General features: G+C 40.0%; 1 protein-coding gene across 1 annotated transcript in view; it reads left to right on the forward strand.

Annotated features, from left to right (window-relative positions):
- Positions 1-19,601, forward strand: part of cntnap3 (contactin associated protein family member 3) — a 188,696-nt gene that overhangs the window by 122,844 nt on the left and 46,251 nt on the right. Inside the window, exons 11-12 of the mRNA XM_036595152.1 lie at positions 1,874-1,980; positions 18,115-18,234. Of these exons, the coding sequence (XP_036451045.1) occupies positions 1,874-1,980; positions 18,115-18,234 (227 nt within the window). The remainder of the gene's footprint in view (positions 1-1,873; positions 1,981-18,114; positions 18,235-19,601) is intronic.

Raw genomic sequence — 19,601 nt, forward strand, 5'->3', positions numbered from 1 at the left:
GACGTTATATTCTCTGGGCTGAAGAACAAAAGGACCATCCAGACTGTTACCAGCATAAAGTTCAAAAGCCAAGGCCTGTCATGGTATGGGGGGGTTTGGTGCCTATGGCATGGGTAACTTGCCCATCTGTGAAAGCACCATTAATGCTGAAAGATTTATACACATTTAGGAGCAGCATATGCCAGCATCTTTTTCAGGGGCGTCAGCATGACAACACCAAGCCACATTCTGCACACGTTACAATGGCACGGCTGCGTAATCAGAGAATGCGGGTGGTAGACTAATCTGCCTGTCTCTTATTGAAAAAGTGGAGCGCATTATGAAGTGAAAAATACCACAGCAAATGCCCTGTACAGGTGCACAGCTGAAAAATTGTATTAGAGAAACATGACAAAAATATCTGCTTTTAAAACTGGAAAAAAGTAAAGGTGATGTAACACAGTGGTAAACATGCTACTGTCCCATTTTTTAAACGTGTTGCAGACATCATATATATACAAAAAACAAACAAGCTCATAAAGTAAAACATCACATTGTGTATTCAATTTAATACAGGTCAAACAGAGTTCACTGATCACTGCTTTCTGTTTTTATTAGCATTTCATATACTGTCCCAATGTTATTTATTAGCATTTCATATACTGTCCCAATGTTATGGGAATGTTATGTTACTATATCAGAATTTGTTTATTTTAAAAAAGTGAGGACAATTTTCCAATATGGGCCCTTTCAATAGTATACCAATATGATGGTAATAACTCCAGACCTATAGTTTTGTTTATCTATGTTGTAAATACTGTTCTCTGCATAATTTGTGGAACTCGCACTCAAGTTTTTCACTCACCTGTGTCCCTGTACTCTTGTGATGTGACAATAAATCTGATTTGATTTGATTTGATTTGATTTTGACCAGGACTACCCAAAGTGGGGGACTGGGGGCTGAGGATGTTCAGTGTGGCCTACCAGAAGGTTGCTTAACCCTCACCTTCTCAACCAATAAGAAAATATACATATACATATTGTTTTACATTTTTTTTGCTTTTTTATTTTCCTTTTATTTTTTAAATATCGGTTTTAAGTACTTTTACTAACAAAATGTGTTATCTAATAAAATAATAAAAGTAAGTAATAAAAAAACTGATATCATGCGCGTGTAACAACACGTGGCTAGCAGTTATGAGCTACTAGACAGTGGACAAGAAGAGATTTAGAGACCACCGGTACAGGAAATATCTTCACTGAAGGCAGTGTTCTTCAAATGTAAGGAAGCTATTGTATGAGTATTGGAAGAATATACACATATATACATACGGGTAACATGCAAAAACATAAGGCTAATGAGCCTTGGCTCATTTTTTTTTGTTTGTGGTCTTGGCCCTCGGACCCACCACGTAAGCAAGTCTTATTAAGCTTACTTAGCAACGCAGTTTCAGGCAGGTGTGTCTTCTCAGCAGTGTGCTTGGGGTCATTACCTTGCAGTAGAATGAATTTCTTTCCAATCAAACATTTTCTGTCAAGTTTTTGTCTGTCAGCATTCATGATGCCTTCAATCAAAAAACTAATCACCAACTCTAGATGTTAGTATACATCCCTAAACTTGCAATGATCCTACACTGTACTTGACTGACTGTACTTGCAGACATGGTTGATGGTTGGAAGAGTTTTTCATTGCTTTGCTAGAGTACATACCACCTTCAGCAACTTTAGTGCAACTTGGTTTCATTTAGGTTTCAAGCAACTAAAGTTGCATGAAAGTTTTACTGTGTAAAGCCAACATAATGGGCCAGTTGATTTCCATCATTATCGCCAGGCAATGGAAATGCTGAACTCAAACAAAAGTAAGCAAACTTTTTTGTTTCTTCTCTCATATCAGGTGCTCTCCAAGCCACTGTGAACATGGAGGAAAATGCACACAGTCATGGAGCACGTTCCACTGCAACTGCTCCAACACCGGCTACAGCGGAGCGACGTGCCACAGCTGTAAGAACTATTTTTTAAACCCTCACATATGCACATATTGCACTCACATATTGTAGTTGGTAATAAGAACCAGATATTAGGCTTGAGCCGACTGACGATAGAATTGAGTCACCAATAGTTTCGATCTATTGCGATAGTCAACCAGGTTGTCAGAAAACCTGCCATCCATGGCTTTAAGATGGATAAAAGTATTCACATTTGTCTTTTAACATATAATACAACACCTATATCAGCACCCATACGTCGTCTGGTTTCAGCACATTCTGTAGCATTCTGTTTTTTTGTGCTTGCTGAACTGAAAGCTGTGCTGCAGACTGCCATGCAGAGAGCATCTTCCTCTGTGAAACAGGCTTATATGATTTTGATGTGATTACAGAACCAAAAACACGAAACCTGTTATTATTATTAATAGCATAGTAATAGTAATAATAATAGGCTACAGTAATAGTAGCATTTAGGCTACTTCACACCGTAAGCTTTAGCCATTTTATTATGTGAACAAGAAGCGATCTATAGGCTGTAAATGCCTGATTTATTAAATGTATATGTATAGCAAGTACTACCAACCCATACTGAGAACAGTCAATGTGAATCAGAAATTAGAACACATTTTACTTTATTAATTTGACCTGTTTCCAATTGAAACAGGCTACCTGGGTGGGAAATAAATGTGGGCAGAACCATGTTGCCTTCGCTTTTCTTACACTTTCATGGCAAAAGCAAGAGAAAAAGACTTAAGGAAATTAGGTAACGTACGTAAAGTATGTGAGCAAGACTGCACTGCATTTGCGTAGATATGTGTACATCACGCCATCATCTGACCCGTCTCTCAGCCTCACAGTGTGGCAGTAAAATTTGGAAACCAGTGCATTGCCAGACATTTGAAGTACCTCACTCGTGTTAATAAGAACTCAGATTTCCAGTCTGTAAATAAACTGAAATGACTCATAAGTGATTATTTTACAAACGATCCAAAAACCAAAAGTGAGAGTGAAGTGACAAGAACAAGGGACATACTTGTACATGCAGTCAGGAGTGGAGGTGATGACGGGTGTTCAGGCTCAATGACTGGTCAGGGTGGCGGGAGGGGAGCGTAAAACGTGCCAAGATATTATTGGTTAATATATTTTCTCTTGCTTTCTGGAACAGTGATGCAGCCAAACTTCAGACAGCACTTAGAGGCAGCAAAAGTCACTTCAAATCCATCCAAGATTTTATGTTTTGAATGATATGACGCAATAGATTGTGCTGAAAATGACCAAGGATGGGAACTAACAAGGTAAAAAGGGACTCCAGGTTGACATAGAAACAGGCTCAGCACAACAGTGTGGTAGTTTTTTTTTTTGGAAAGCAACTCTTGCTGGTTCCTATCACCACCTCTGTAAACAATTCTGACTCAGTAAGTTTCTGTAAAATGGTGCGTTTCACATCAAACCACTCTGAATGACTGTGTTTACCATTCATTATATCATTAAAAATCATTTGGTAAAGCACATTACAGGCTTCAAATGTCAGAGTTTAAACTAGAGCTGCCATCAGTGTTTTACCCAATGTGGGAAAGGTAATATACACCACCGTTAGCTTGGTCTTTGTCTTTACTTTACACTCTCCAAGCTGGGACTGACTTCTTTGGCACTGACAGTATAACATGTTATTAACACTATTTATAATGCATTATATTAACAGTTCATAATGTATAATAAACATGGCTATAAAGTGTAATTCAGTGTAATTCTTTTTTATAAATACTTATAACCATGTTTATAATGCCTTATGAATACATTATAACATGTTATAAATGTGTTTATAGATGCTTACAAATGCGACATTCATAGAAAGTGTTACCCATCATTTTTTAAAACTATAAAAATGAGTGAAATTCCCATTAAAATAGTCCCAGATAAACCTGTGATTCCTAACGCTATAGGACAAAAAGTAAACAGGCAACATTCAGGCTTCAAGATGCCAACTACTGCCATTTTTATCTATATGACATGCTTGTATCCAGTATCGTAGATAACAGTATGTAATACAGTGTCAGAAAACACATGAGCAAATCTAATTAAGATTAGTTAACAACACGTTCAGGCAAATGTATATAAGCTTCCTTTACTTGTTAGCTACAGCCTCGTAGCTCCAGCACAGAACTTAAGAAGCAAACTTCAGATACCAAACATGTCTCAGCTGATTGATGACATTACCTGTGTTAATTAGATTTTTTGATGAACTATCACTTTAACTCACACATACACACAACTCACACAAAATATTAATTCTAGGCACAAAGTCAAGGACAGAACTCTAAAGAACTGCTGAGAGAAAGTGGCTTTTTTTTGTGTGCACCACAAATCAGGACCCAAACAAAAAAGTGTGACCCAAGGTCAAATGCTTATCAGTGATTCAGTGGTAACGGCAAAGGCCCAGCCGGTTGACAAAGCCTCGCCATTGATATGGAATATGACAGAGTCTCTAATGATGTGAAAAGCCTTATTTTTTCCTCGCCGCCAGCTCTGTCATAAATTGCACGGAACAGGTTTGGGGGTGAAATTAAGCACATGTCACTCAAACAAAATCTCTCCAGTGTTTAACACTTTCACACTTGAGTTGCTTAAAAGTGAGAAAATGATAGGAGCAGGCTTCACCGTCTTGACTGTGTAATTAGATTTTTTAACAAAAGCGCTGCCAGTCAAAAGACTGGTTTTAAACTTTCGGGGGGAGAGGGCATCCTAACAAATGGAGAAGTGAGTAGAATACAAAAGGCATCAGTAATTAAAGTCTCTAACTAAACAGTAGAAAATAAAGTCAGAGGCCGTTTTATTGGGGACACATGTGGTTAAAGTGGTTAAAATGGTTAAAGTGATGGGACTTCTCAGAATAATAAGCCACTATTAATCTACAAGAATAGGATTTACTTGAGTATCTAAAACGGTTTTATTGCAAAATATATATTCACACCATGATATACACTGACCAGCGAAAATATTATGATGAAGTGAATAACACTGACTTGGACTCGCAGAGACTTGAGACTCGAATCTGACTCGTACTTTAGAGACTCGAGACTTGACTCTAATTAACTCGTACCTCAGAGGCTCAAGACTCGAATCTGACTCGTACCTCAAAGACTCGAGACTTCACTCTAACTTGCAACTCAGAGACTTGAGACTCAAATCTGACTCTCACTTCAGAGACTTGAGTCTTGACTCCAATTAACTCACACCTCAGAGACTTGAGACTCAAATCTGACTCGACTGACACACCTCAGAAACTCAAGACTTGACTTTGACTCGCACCTCAGACTTAAGACATGATTCTGGTTCTTACCTCAGAGACTCAAGACTCAACTCTGACTTGCAGCTCAGAGACTCAACTTATACTCGCACCGCAGAGAACTGACTCACACTCGCACCCAAGAGATCTGACTGACTTACACTTCAGAGACTTGAGACTCGACTGACTCACATCTCAAAGAATTAAGACTTGACTCTAACTCGCAGCTCAGAGTCTTGAGATATGACTCCAACTTGCACATAAGAGAGTCAACACTCGACTCTGCCTTGCACTTGAGAGATTCAAGACTCAACTCTGACCCGAACCTCAAAGTCTCAAGACTCAAATCTGACTCCCACCTCAGAGACCCGACACATGACTTGGACTCGCACCACAGAAGCTCGAGACGTGTGTAAAGTCTGATTACACTGCTGTGCACCAACAGACAGGAAAAATAATATTAACCAATATGTTGTACCTCCCCCACCAGCTCCACAAAAAATGCTGGGCTAGTTTAGAGACCCTCCCTAATACCATCCATCCATACATCCATCATCTAAACCGCTTATCCTTCTGGGTCGCGGTGGGGTGCTGGAGCCTATCCCAGCTGTCACTGGGCGGAAGGCAGGATACACCCTGGACAGGTCGCCAGTCCATCGCAGGGCAGACAGACAGACATACACATTCACACACACTCACACCTAGGGGCAATTTAGCACGTCCAATTGGCCTGACTGCATGTCTTTGGACTGTAGGAGGAAACCGGAGTACCCGGAGGAAACCCACGCAGACACGGGGAGAACATGCAAACTCCACACAGAAACGACCCTGGTCACCCGGCCGGGAATTGAACCCAGGCCCTTCTTGCTGTGAGGCGACAGCGCTACCCACTGTGCCACCATGCCGCCCCCTCCCTAATACCGTGTTTCAAAAATGTCTCAGTATGGAAGTAAAATGCACTCATTTCCAATTCATGTCGACTTTAATCGTGTCAGCTTATTTCGTCACCAGTCACAAGGCATATCACGACTGCAGTATGCAGCAGTATAATCACAATACCTACTCTAATGTTCGTTGGCTAACTGTACTGGAGTCTAAATCCTGTTTAAATCCCATCATCTATTACTGGTTACTGTATGATCTATTTTAGAATGAAGGGAAGGTATTAGCTGTTTTTAATATGCATTGAGAAATGTGTTTGTAAAAACTGTTTATGCAAGCATTTCAAACCCAGCTTAAGCAAAAAAGTGAGACCACCTTCAGTGCGCGTCCCCTCTCTGTAAAAGACTGCTTAGTCAGTGTCACCCCAAAGACGGCTTATGCCTACAGCTCTCCTTGAAATATTGGAAGGTTAATCAGTTCTTTCTGACAATCAGCGATAAATATGTTTGGAAAGAAGTGGGGAGTGGGAAGGCACAGTCTCTTTTAGAGGCAGCTTATAGACTCGAGTTTTGAGTGTCTGAGTAATTCAAAAGGAGAATGTAAGTTTATTTATTCATTAGTTTTAATTTCCTGCTCTTCTCATAACGTATAATAGAAAACATTCAGATGAGCTGCATCACGTTTCACTTGTGTATTTAAATCTGTAAATAATTCCATAATGTAGAAATGTACTGATACGTACATACACAAAATATCATCCCACAGCACCTGCCCAGTGCTCAAAACTGGTCATTCTTGGAAGAGTCCAACAAAAACATGGCACAGATGTGCACAGAACAAGACCATCAGCCTTAAAGTGCAACTATAAATGGTGGCCACTGAATGTATAATATAAAGTGTCTGTCATGTATTTATGAAGTTTGTCAAAGTAGATCGCTGCTGTCGGAGCAAAACCTCGTATCTCCATGTTTGTCGTTTTTCAGTTTTTGACATATTTTGTCCTTTATATTGTGTGTAAATGTGATGACAAATGGACTAAAAGAAACAGCCCAAAATTACTTGGAAAAAGTCTGGTTCCATTGACTTACATTAAAAGTGAAGCATGTTTTTTCCTTCTCCTATAAAGTTACCAATTTGGAGATGCAAGATTTTGTTCTACAATATATAATAGGGGTGTAACAATACACCATTTTTGCATCACCATATGATACATTTTCGATACAGAATTAGGAAACAAGTGCTAACATAAGAATATATTTATTTAATTTTTTTTTGGGGGGGGGGTTCCCAGTGTTGTCACAAAACAACATCTTAGAAGACATAAAAATAATATAAACATAAAAATAATTAAAGTAAACAAAAATGTGGACTAAGGCTACATCTCAAAAGTAAATAAACTGAAGTTTTTTTGCAGTCTGATCTTGTGTTTCTATGCAGAGTTCTCTGAAACGAGTAATTTTTGAGGGGATTTTCCAATGTGGCTTAATCACTCCTAACTGAATAGAGATGGAAATCGGTAGCTATAAACATCCCTCGAACAAGTGGTCAACTAGCTGATGAGACTCGTGTTTTCCCAGCAAGGCTGAAGTCGACAGTGGAATAAGAAGCCTGCTAGCTTTAGCTTCACGTTTTGTATATAATAGAAAAATATGTAATAATAATAAGAATAATAATAACAATAGGTTTGTGAAGCTGAAACTTAGTCAAGAACCCTGACTTAGATGAACATACTTCGTGAGACAGGTCTCACATGTCTGTTGTGTCTCCCTGAAATAAAACAAAACAATATATAACAAAACATCATCACAAAGCTAAATGCACACTATGAGGTTGTCCACATTGAAGCCCATTCAATCACGATTAAATTGTGGAGGATTTCTGTGCAAAACAGAGGCAATAATAAAGCTTATGGTCATGGGAAGTTGCTGGAGACCACAGCATTAAAGTGTGTTTTTTGTGTATTTTTGGGTGAAATAATAAATGCAATAATTTTCTTTTTGCATGACACAGTTGGCGTCCTTGTTTCTGGTCGATATACAGCATTGTAAGGACAATAGGTTTGAAACTCTGTCTGAATATGCACTGGTTGCTGGGTCACAGAGGTAGCTCTTTGGTAAGTGTACATGTCTGCTGTTTAGGAAACCTGGTGTAGACATGTGAAGTCATCTCTCTACATTGGTGTTGCAAGTATAATGGTGTTGTGGGGCTATCAGGCTCATGATATTAATGTACATGAGCAGTGCAGACTGGTGTAGGTGGACATGTCAGTGGGTTTTGAGCAATGCAGGTGCAGCAGACTGATGCATAAAGATGCATATGCCCAGGTTTCCTGAAATAAGTGAGCTCATGTATAAGTCACATTGAATGATGTGCCTTGACTTCAGTAGATGCCTCAGAATGATAACTGGTTTATTTACTTTTTTTGTTGTGTCCCAAAAATACGGTAATGTACTGTATTTTGACAAAGCAAACAAAATCACTGTAACTTACAACCAACAGCCTGCCTGCAAATTAATGTAGTTCCAAACATAGTAAGTTACTGGTAATGTGTTGACAGTATTCTACTGTAGAAAACATCAGTATTTTACCATATTTTAGATAGGATAAATTACCATCAATATATCATAATTTGCAGACACTTGATAAATGGTAATGTGCTCTAAATTCATCACAGGATCATCCTGGATTCTAGCAAAAATAAAAAGCTGCATTCTGTGTAATCGTAACTTCAACCCAGTTGGCTATACGAGTTTAAAGTACAAGCAGACTTATAACAACAGTTCTGGAAACATTCTTAGATTTAATTTCACTTGTTCTACATTATGCAGACAGTTTTCATGATTAAGGTGTCAGGTTTGTGTCACTGATGTATCTTTTCTATTTAAAAGATCTACAGTTTCCAGCTCATCCGTATTTTCTCATGGCGTAGTAGGTCACATCTGGTGCATACCGCACTTTAGCCTAATTTTGATCCCAGATTTTAATTAGCTATGACAAAGCCTGGTCCTGTTCTCCAGCACTTGCTTTCTACATGTCTCAGTAATTACATCTCCCTTTCCATTATTAATGCTGCTCAGTAATAAGGTCCTGCCCCATATTACAGCATTCCAGGCCAGTTAAATAGGACATTTGAAAGAAATTGAGAAAGACACTGTTGATTGTGCACAGGTTTGATTTATAGATGGTGACTGTGTCTCAGTGATTTAGCTTGTAAGATGTTGGGAACAGGTGGCCATTGTGTACAAAGTCAGCTAGTCATTAGTAACATGTGCATGCTCTAAAATGATCCCTGGAATTTTCTCCAGGTAGACAGCTAATTATTGTTGTAAACATTTGTGACCAGTGTTCCGCAACATGACTCCTGACCACAGGAGGGTGGTGTTTTTCACCATGGGTGACTCATTTAATGGCAAATCATGTTCATCACAAAAAGAAAAGATAATTTTCTTGTTGCTTTCGGAAATATATCATAATCATAGCCAAGGTAAACAAACTATGGAAGCAAAGTATGCCTATGGTTTGAGTTATGAGATGAATGTGATGCACTATATGGACAAACACCCGTTGCTAACAGGTGGATAAAATTAAGCACAATAGCCTTGCAATCTCGATAGACAAGTACTGGCAGAATGGGTCGTACTGATGAGCTCAGTGACTTTAAACATGGCACTGTCATAGGATCTAACCTCTGCCACAAGTCAGTTTGTGAAACTTGTGTCCTGCTAGATCTGCCCCAGTCAACTGTTAGTGGTGCTATTGTGAAACGGAAGCATCTAGAAGAAACAACAGCTTAGCATTGAAGTGGTAGACCATGTACACTCACAGAGTGGGGCCCCTGGACTCTGTAGCAGTAGAATTGTATTCTGTGGAGCGATGTGTCACGCTTCTCTATCTGGCAGTCTGATGGACGAGTCTGGGTTTGGCAAATGCCAGGAGAACATTACCTGCCTGACTGCCAATTGTAAAGTTTGGAGGAGGGATAATGCAACGGGGTTGTTTTTCAGGGTTTGGTCTAGAACTCTTAGTTCCAGTGAAGGGAAAATCTTAATGCTTCAGCAGACCAAGACATTTTTGGACAACTGAATGCTTCCAACCTTGTGTGAACAGTTTGGGGAAGAACCTTTTCTGTTCCAGCATGACTGAGCCCCAGTGCACAAAGCAAGGTCCATAAAGGCCTGGCTGGGTGAGTTTGGTGTGGAAGAACTTGACTGATCCTCACAGAGCCCTGACCTCAACCACATCCAACACCTTTGAGATGAACGAGAACAGAGACTGTAAGCCAGGCCCTCTCGTCAAACATCAGTGTCTGACCTCACAAATGCTCTTCTGGATGAATGGGCAGAAATTACCACAGACACTCTCCAACATCTTGTAGAAAGCTTCCCAGAAGAGTGGAAGCTGTTATAGCTGCACAGGGGGGACCAACTCCATATTAATGCCTATGGATTTAGAATGAGATGTCATTAAAGCTCCTGTAAGTGTAATTTGTGGGTGTCCCAATACTTTTGTCCATATAGTGTATAATATCTCAAGATTAAAACACAAAAACAAGCAGTATTATTAACAGAAATGCTAATATCATGAATGTTTTTCATTGTATGTCAATGAAATTTTCAGTCTGTTGTAAATATTTTACTAAAACAAATCAAAAATGATAAATGTGATGAGCAGAAAGAGGAAGAACTACAACTGCTGGGGCATAAATCAGTTATATAGTAAATCTGTTTTTTTTGTTAGCCGCTTTTAAAAGCAACTTATAAAACCATTTAAGTGATGAACTTTGTAATAGTGGATCAGAACACATGGCATTGCTGACTGACTAAACTAGACTAATAGACAAAACAGCTGACTCTGTTATTTATTGTAATATCAAATGATAACATTTATTCTACCGTCTATATACAGTCTGCTTCAGTTTTAAAAACCAAGAGAATGTTTGCAAAAACCTTTAGTAACTTTAGTAAGTCATTCTGAATGAAACAATATACTTTAACTCTAATAGGCAGAAATGCATCCTCATATGAAGTGATATGATAATCTGCTTTAATCTGCCTTAAGTGTCAGCCATCGCACCAAACGTGCATATTTCATAGCAAAGATAGACAACAATGACCTAGATTTGTTACAAAGAAAAGGTAGTGAAGTTGGCTGTTAGGCTAGCTGCTTGACTAAGCACTGCCGCACACTGGCAGAGATTCTTTTTTTCCTTTTAGCCAAAACTGTGTGCTGCATGCATCTTCGCTCAGGAGACCACCAAGTTTTAGCTAATAATGACAGCATTTTATCTCTTTTCTGAGAAATGTTTTGGAAATGGCATTCTAAAAAAAAAAATAATATAATATCAATATTATATCTACAGTACTGTGCAAAAGTTTTAGGCACCTGTGAAAATTAGCTTTAAAAAGCTATTTAATTGGACCTAAAGTGCTTATTTGCTCTGAAAATATTACAATTAGAATAAATGAATAAATAGAATAATAGAATAAATAGTACAATAATGATTTAAGTGATTTCATGACAAAGTGTTGATTTAACTGTTTCCAAACATCTCCTTGTTTAGCTAATCAGTCCTTCCTTAAATTAAGTGTGCTGGTGATGGACTGTAATAAATTTTGAACCAAACACTTATGCTTCAAAGCTCGCATGATAACAGCTATGTTTTTTGAAAACAAAGAATTCTTGATATCTTTATGTTTACCTCTATTCTAATGTTACATAGATAAATGGCTTTAAACAATTCACTTTGCCTAAGGCTGGCTTTACACAGTAAAACTTGTATGCAACTCACATGCAACTCAACCGAAACAGCTGCAAGTGATTCAGATCTGTCAAAATTCCAATAACGCATAAGTGATCAAACTGAACGACGTACTTTCAAACCGATTTCAACAGTGGACCAGAAAATAAAACCAAAGATGGTCTATTGGGTGGGCTTCAAAAGGAGACTGACTCAAGGCTGGTAGTTTCCTGAGCCAAGACAACAAAAAGTGCACTTCTCAAAGCTAATGTTTCTGTAACCAGCTGTGCTAACTAGCCAGATAAGACTAACAGCTGTTTTATTCTTTAGCCTGCTGTTATCATCATCTGTGTAGACAGATTTCTCCTCTAATATCCCCTAATTTTACACAGAGCTCAGATTACTTTGCAATTCAAAGGATTAAAATTATTACAGAAGGAGAGAAAGAAATGAGCTACTTGACAGCTCAAAGTGCTTTCCAGGCAGGTGATAATGTTTAACAGAAATAGACAAGACAGTGACAGATCAAGTTGAAAAGAAATACCAAAGAGACATAGAATTTTAATTGAACACCAAATAATGTTTTTAAATATTTCTCCAAAGTGAGCACTGAGCTTGAATGTCTAATAAAAGGTGGAATTGAGTTCTACAGTTTAGAAGCAGAATAACTGAAAGAGTCTCTCCACGTTTTCTGTATTTTGCAGAAGGTGTTGGCAGAAGTATCTGCAGATCTAAGATCACGTGCTGGAACATAAACATACAGACATCTGTGATGTAAGCAGGTACTTTCAGGTCAGAAATATCTGACACACAGCTAGTAAGCCTGTCTACAGAATCTTGGTCATCAGAAGTAATGGCCATGTATAATTGCATTTCATCAGCATAGTTATGAAAATTTATATTACATAATGACATCACCTAGAGGTAACAGGTACAAATAGAAGAGCAAGGGCCCCAAAACTGAAACCTGTGGGACTCCACAAACAGCGTTAAATCTCTTTGATTTCCCAGTGAAACCAAGAATTGTCTATGCATTAAATATGATTTCAACCATTCTAGAACTGTACCTGAGAGGCCTACCCAATATTCAAGGCGGTGTATTAGAATCTTGTGATCAACTTGTTGTGCCTCTAGTACAGTGAGTGAGACATCGAGTAGGTTAGAACTGTAACAGCTACTTAAATATTAAATTAACAGCAATAACAGCTGGAAAAAGTATACAAGGATGATACAAATTCTGCAAATCAGGCTTTTTGTCAGACATTTTAGCTGACGATTAATTGTTGTTTATTAATAATTGTCTTTAATGGTTTAGTTGGCTGTTTTGTTCATTTTAGGCTACTCAAAGTACAAGTCTAAGCAGCTACATTGGATTGTTAGCTATTTTGTTTCCTATCTCTTTATATTTGCAGCTAACAAGAAAAAATACACAGACACTGTGAATGCATGAGCAAAAAATAAAATGTAAAAATGATGCAGAAGGCTAGTCCATTTAGCCGAAATTACATTACAGCAACTCAAAATGGTACGCAGTAGTTTGTATGGCCTCCACGTGCTTGTATGCATGCCTGACAACATCAGGGCATGCTCCTAATGAGACGACGGATGGTGTCCTGGGGGATCTCCTCCCAGATCTGGACCAGGGCATCACTGAGCTCCTGGACAGTCTGAAGTGCAACCTGGCGACGTCGGATGGACCAAAAAAACAATGTCCCAGAGGTGTTCTACTGGATTTAGGTCAGGCGAGCTGGGGGGCCAGTCAGTGGTATCAATTCCTTCATCCTCCAAGAACTGCCTGCATACTCTCACCACATGAGGCCAGGCATTGTCATGCACCAGGAAGAACCCAGGACCCACTGCACCAGCGTAGGGTCTGACAATGGGTCCAAGGATTTCATCCCGATACCTAATGGGAGTCAGGGTGCCGTTGTCTAGCCTGTAGAGGTCTGTGCGTCCTTCCAGGCATGTTCCTTCCCAGACCATCACTGACCCACCATCAAACCGGTCATGCTGAATGATGTTGCAGGCGGCATAACGTTCTCTACGGCATCTCCAGACCCTGTCACGTCTGTCACATGTGCTCAGGTGAAACCTGCTCTCATCTGTGAAAAGCACAGGGCACCAGTGGCGGATCTGCCAATTCCAGTGTTCTATGGCAAATGCCAGACGAGCTCTACGGTGCTGGGCACTGAGCACAGGGCCCACTACAGGACGTCAGGCCCTCAGGCCACCCTCATGAAGCCTGTTTCTGATTGTTTGGTCAGACACATTCACACCAGTGGCCTGCTGGAGTTCATTTTGTAGGGCTCTGGCAGTGCTCAACCTGTTCCTCCTTGCACAAAGGAGCAGATACTGGTCCTGCTGAGGGGTTAAGGACCTTCTACGGCCTTGTCCAGCTCTCCTAGAGTAACTGCTAGAGTCTCCTGGAATCTCCTCCATACTCTTAAGACTGTGCTGGGAGACACAGCAAACCTTCTGGCAATGACACGTATTGATGTGCCATGCTACAGGAGTTGGACTACCTGTGCAACCTCTGTAGGGTCCAGGTGCCGCACCATGGTACTAGTAGTGACGCTGACCCAAGCCAACTGCAAAACTAGTGAAAAATCAGTCAGAAAAGATGAGGAGGGACAAAATGTTAATGGCCTCCACCTATTAAACCATTCCTGTTTTGGGGGTCGTCTCATTGTTGTTCCTCTAGTGCACCTGTTGTTAATTTCATTAACACCAAAGCAGCTGAAACTGATCAGCAACCCCCCCGCTACTTAACTGACCAGATCAATATCCCAGAAGTTGAATTGAGTTGATGCTATACTCTGTGCAGTGTATATAGTATATATATGGCTCAAGCGAACTAATGAAAATGCATCCAGTCTACATTGTGCAATACAACTGTGAATCTAATGACTTTGAAAAATAGTTGCTGTCAGAGTAAATAATTGCGATCAGGTGATCATGTAATAATTGTGACAGGCCTACTGCAAATATATAAAGAACGTCTCTGTGTAACTTCATAACTAGAACGATACGGTGCATCAAAAATATGAGCTGCTAATTTAACTAACTAGTGGACTAAATGAAATGTGCAGCTTTATTTTTTAATTGCTTCATGTAACTGTCAAATTGCAAGGAAATTATATTGCTGGTAACTCACAACGTGCAACTAGTTGCATGAAAGTTTCACCATTTAAAGCCAGCCTTAGACTTTAACACAGTACTGCATATAATTAATGTAAGCTATGCAGGCTACTTTTTTCGACAACCATACTGCGAGCCCCCAAAAGTCATCTTGTGTAATTTAAAGAGCCCCCACCCAATTCCCATGCCCACCTTATTTTGTACAGGCACTGGTGCCTGGAGAGGCTTTCCTTGGGATGCTGGATGGTCAAGTCAATGTTCTCAGCTGGATAAGAACAAAATGTCTTTTTTTGAGAGGGCACATTGGCTCGTGTTGTGGCCCCAAACTCATTTTAAGCTGCAAATTAAGATCTTTGACATTTCCCCTTTCATTCCTGATTTGCATTCTACCATCACTACTTCATACAACATCCTGTGTTACTTCCTTTCTTACTTTGTTAGCACATTCATTGTGTGTAATTGAGGCATTTTTTTCCAGGGGAGTGGCTTATCTGGCTTTCCTGCAGTAACACTTCTCCATCCCCTCACATCTGCTATAAGGGCTTAACCTGTAAGGGCGTCAAGATCATCCAATACTAAAGCCTTGCCGTCGCCCTCTAGTGGTCAGGAGTAATGAAACATAACGCATTCTCCTAATTAGTTTTGACCCGCCTACTCACGCTGACAGTGTTTTTATATACAGCAACACTGCCAAAGTGTAGAATATGTTCAAGAACAGTGTGAGTACACAGTCTTGGCACATTATCCTGTAAATGTATCATTCTCGACTTTAATTGCAATTCTGGGCTCGCGACCAGATTGTCATGGAGCTCTATTAGCGATAATAATCAAAATCTGTCTGTTGATATGGTTTCGAGTCATGCATACAGAATTACACAGATTTCATATAGCATTCAATTACTTTATTCATATGAGGGGTTTTTTTGGGATTTTGCACACACACCTTAATCATAATTAACATTCTCCATTCTATTCCATCTAGAATTCTCTGCCAAGAACTCAGTGCAGATGGTTATAATTAAAGCTGCTTTATTTCACTCACAGTACTAAAGACTCACACAACAGAACCTATATTTAGAAGACAGTCGTGTGCTGGATCTCAGTGGATACATAAGATCGTATCTTAAAGAAAGGAAATGTTAGCAGTGGTAGCTTTATTCTGGCACCTGTAACTGCTGCACCATTTAAGGTGGAACAGAAAATTCAAATAATAAGCCAGTTTCAGCTCCACTCATACCTTTTAGCTCAAATACAGCTAGTTTGAGGAAGAGTCTGTTAGCTGATACTAAATGTGATAAATCCACCAAATTCATCCAAACTGATATTTGAAAACCCAACACTGCAGCATCCTTCACTACGAAGCACATGTCCGCTCACCACAGACACAACTGCCCAGACAACTAGCCAAGTTAAACACAGCAAACTTGAAAACCAAATCCTAGTAATCAAAGCCAAACACATGCTGTCACAGCACGCATGAAAAATGTTCATGGTCTGTTCATTTCTCAGCTTAGATGCATTGAGGTAACATTAGACATTTGCTTTGACATTTTCACAAAGCCTGTTTCTGCCTCTGTAGTAAAAGAGCACTGAAAACTGATAACGTTTTGGCTTTGGGTGGGTAGAAAACAACAAACTCTACAGGATGGAATCTCACTGTTAAATGTACATCTTTTAACAACAACTTGATCTTCATATTCAAACACTGGCACACAGAAAAGTTGGAGGCTTAAGGGGTAGCAACAATTCCTGTGCAGTGTTTGGAGGGCTGAGAAAAGAAGATGGAGTTTGGCGGAAAGTGTATGATTTGATTGGCCATAAGGATAGCAGCACTCAAATCAAATTTCACAAATCTTTACAAATTCATAATTTTTTAAAATTTATTAGAATCATTTCTTTTCCAGTTTGACCTGGTAAGACAGTGGTAGGCCCAGGCGTTGGAGGGGGAATAAATAAATCACATACAAAATGTATACAATTTTAAAAAAGGCCAATCGGGCCCCTGGGCATTAAATCACCCCTGCTGACAGTATATTTCCAATGACAACAAACAAAATCGAGGTGCCGCACAACACGCTGTCTTAAGTATACTTAAAAAGCATCTGGTATATGCCTTTCTGACACTCAGCACTGGTAGATGCCCCCTCTGTGCAGTGACACAGGCAACCATCTGACATATAGACCAGTCAGTCTGAGGGTAGGGGTTCTGTTTAGGATCTCCATTTAGCAGCCGGTGCATATAACACTGTACTAACATAAACAAACATAGCATTTTGATCCAAAAAGACATTGTTTTGCTTTGAAATGTCTTTTTTATTTGAAATATACTACCAGCTGTATAGTGAACTTTTAAGGTAGGTGCAGCTCATAAAGTGACCAGTAAGTGGACATGCAATGCAGGTGTTTCTAATAAACTGGCCAGTGAGTGGACATGCAAGACAGGTGTTTCTAATGAAGTGGCCAGTGAGTGGAAGTACAAGGCAGGGGTTTCTAATAAAGTGGGTAGCGAGACTATATTTAAAGCCATCAGAGTCCATAGCAGATGTATGCCTTCAATAATTCAATACTGTAGAACAGTTCAGATCTGTATGAAACAAGAGAATTCTGTTAAGGTCATGAAGGGCAACACTGAGCCAAGTCATGTAGAGTCCAGATCTAAGTTCACCAGAGCAAAGTGAAGCCTTACGATGAACAAACTCAGTGTACGCGCTGCTATGCATGCAAACGGGTTAATGTAGTATACAGTGTGAATGTAGAAGTTGTGTTTGAAGACTGGTTGGGGCTGACCCTGTGGCTGCCAAGCTCGTGTTTTCACACATAGCAGGCATGAAAAATTAATGCTGTGTTAGCAAAGATGCCTATACCCCCCATCCCGAATTCATATGGTGTTAAGTCTGACACGTACCGAGCCGTTGGCTCTATAAAAAGCAGCCTACACCTAGAGTGCCTAATGAGGACTGCCACACTTCATTATCTCTGCTCCCACATACATTTTCATACAGAGCGGCAACTGTTACGTTTTGCGGCAAGAGCGCTTTTGCGTCCGTCTCTGCGTTGTTCATTTGTCAAGTGCTCTCAGAGGTAACTTGTTTTTCCATCTTTACCAGCCATCTACGAGCCGTCATGTGAAGCGTACAAGCACAGAGGGAACACTTCGGGGTACTACCACGTAGACGTGGATGGAAGCGGACCCATCAAGCCCCAGCTAATCTACTGCAACATGTCAGGTAAATGTTGTATGACGCACCATAAGGGAGGCGGTTCCAGTCACTGAAAATTCATTATTATTTTAACCTGCATCAGCTTACCTTTCAGCTGTGTCATCAGCAGTACTTAAAGTGTCAGTGTGGCGAAAAATCGAAATTTCCCATACCGAGTTTGATCCCTGCTGATGAATCCATGGCCGGGAGTCCAAACGAGCATAACTGAACACACTGAGTGGGAAGGGTGGTCCTCCCCCTTCCCCATCATTAGCCCCTGCTGGCAGTATACTGGCGGTGGTGCTTCATGTGTCTCAGGGGAAGCACATGGTATCCTTCACTCTTGTAGATTGGTAGCTGTATATGCATTCATGGAGACTGACAGGAATTGGCAATGACTAAATTGGTGGAAAAGTTGGGTAAAAATACAAATACAAAAACCCTACAGGCAGTCGATCATCTAAGACATGCCTGGTTTGCTTTCTCAGTTTTAGCTAGAGGCTAATGTAGTTGTTATGGACAAAAGTGTATCTGTGAACACAGGGAAAATTCACAAATACAGCATGCATAGCAAGAACGCGGTGACAGATGGACTACAGTCTGCAAGTGTAGAACTACAAAGTGCACCTATATGACAAGTGGAGCTGATAAAATGGACAAAGAATGTAGAAACTAGGAGGTGAACTTAATGAAGTGGCCAGGCATTATTGTGTTGTGCTGGTATGAGTGGATCAGACACAGCAGTGATGCTGGAGTTTTTAAACACCTCGGTGTCACTGCTGGACTGAGAATAGTCCACCAAAAATATCCAACCAACAGTGTCCTGTGGGCAGCGTCCTGTGACCACTGATGAAGGACTAGAGGATGACCACACACAAACTGTGCAGCAGCAGATGAGCTATTGGTGTCTTACTTTACATCTAAAAGGTGGACCAACAGGGTAAATGTGTAATACAGAGGACAGTGAGTGGACACAGTGTTTAAAAACTCCAGCAGCACTGCTGTGTCTGATCCACTCAGACCAGCGCAACACACACTAACACACCACCACCACGTCAGTGTTACTGCAATGCTGAGAATGATCCACCACCCAAATAATACCTGCTCTGTGGGGGTCCATGGGGGTCCTGACCACTGAAGAACAGGGTAAAAGGGGGCTAACAAAGTATCAGAGAAACAGATGGACTACAGTCTGTAACTGTAGAACTACAAAGTGCACCTATATAGTAAGTGGAGCTGATTAAATGGACAATGAGCATAGAAACAAGGAGGTGAACTTAATGAAATGGCCAATCATTGCAGATAATGGACAGAAACCACATAAACAAATCTGATTTTCTCACCAAATCCGATTTTTTTGTTTGGCTGTTCACATTATCTTTTAAATGTGACCT

This window comes from Colossoma macropomum, unplaced genomic scaffold, assembly GCF_904425465.1.
Source record: "Colossoma macropomum unplaced genomic scaffold, Colossoma_macropomum, whole genome shotgun sequence".
Classification (NCBI taxonomy): domain Eukaryota; kingdom Metazoa; phylum Chordata; class Actinopteri; order Characiformes; family Serrasalmidae; genus Colossoma; species Colossoma macropomum.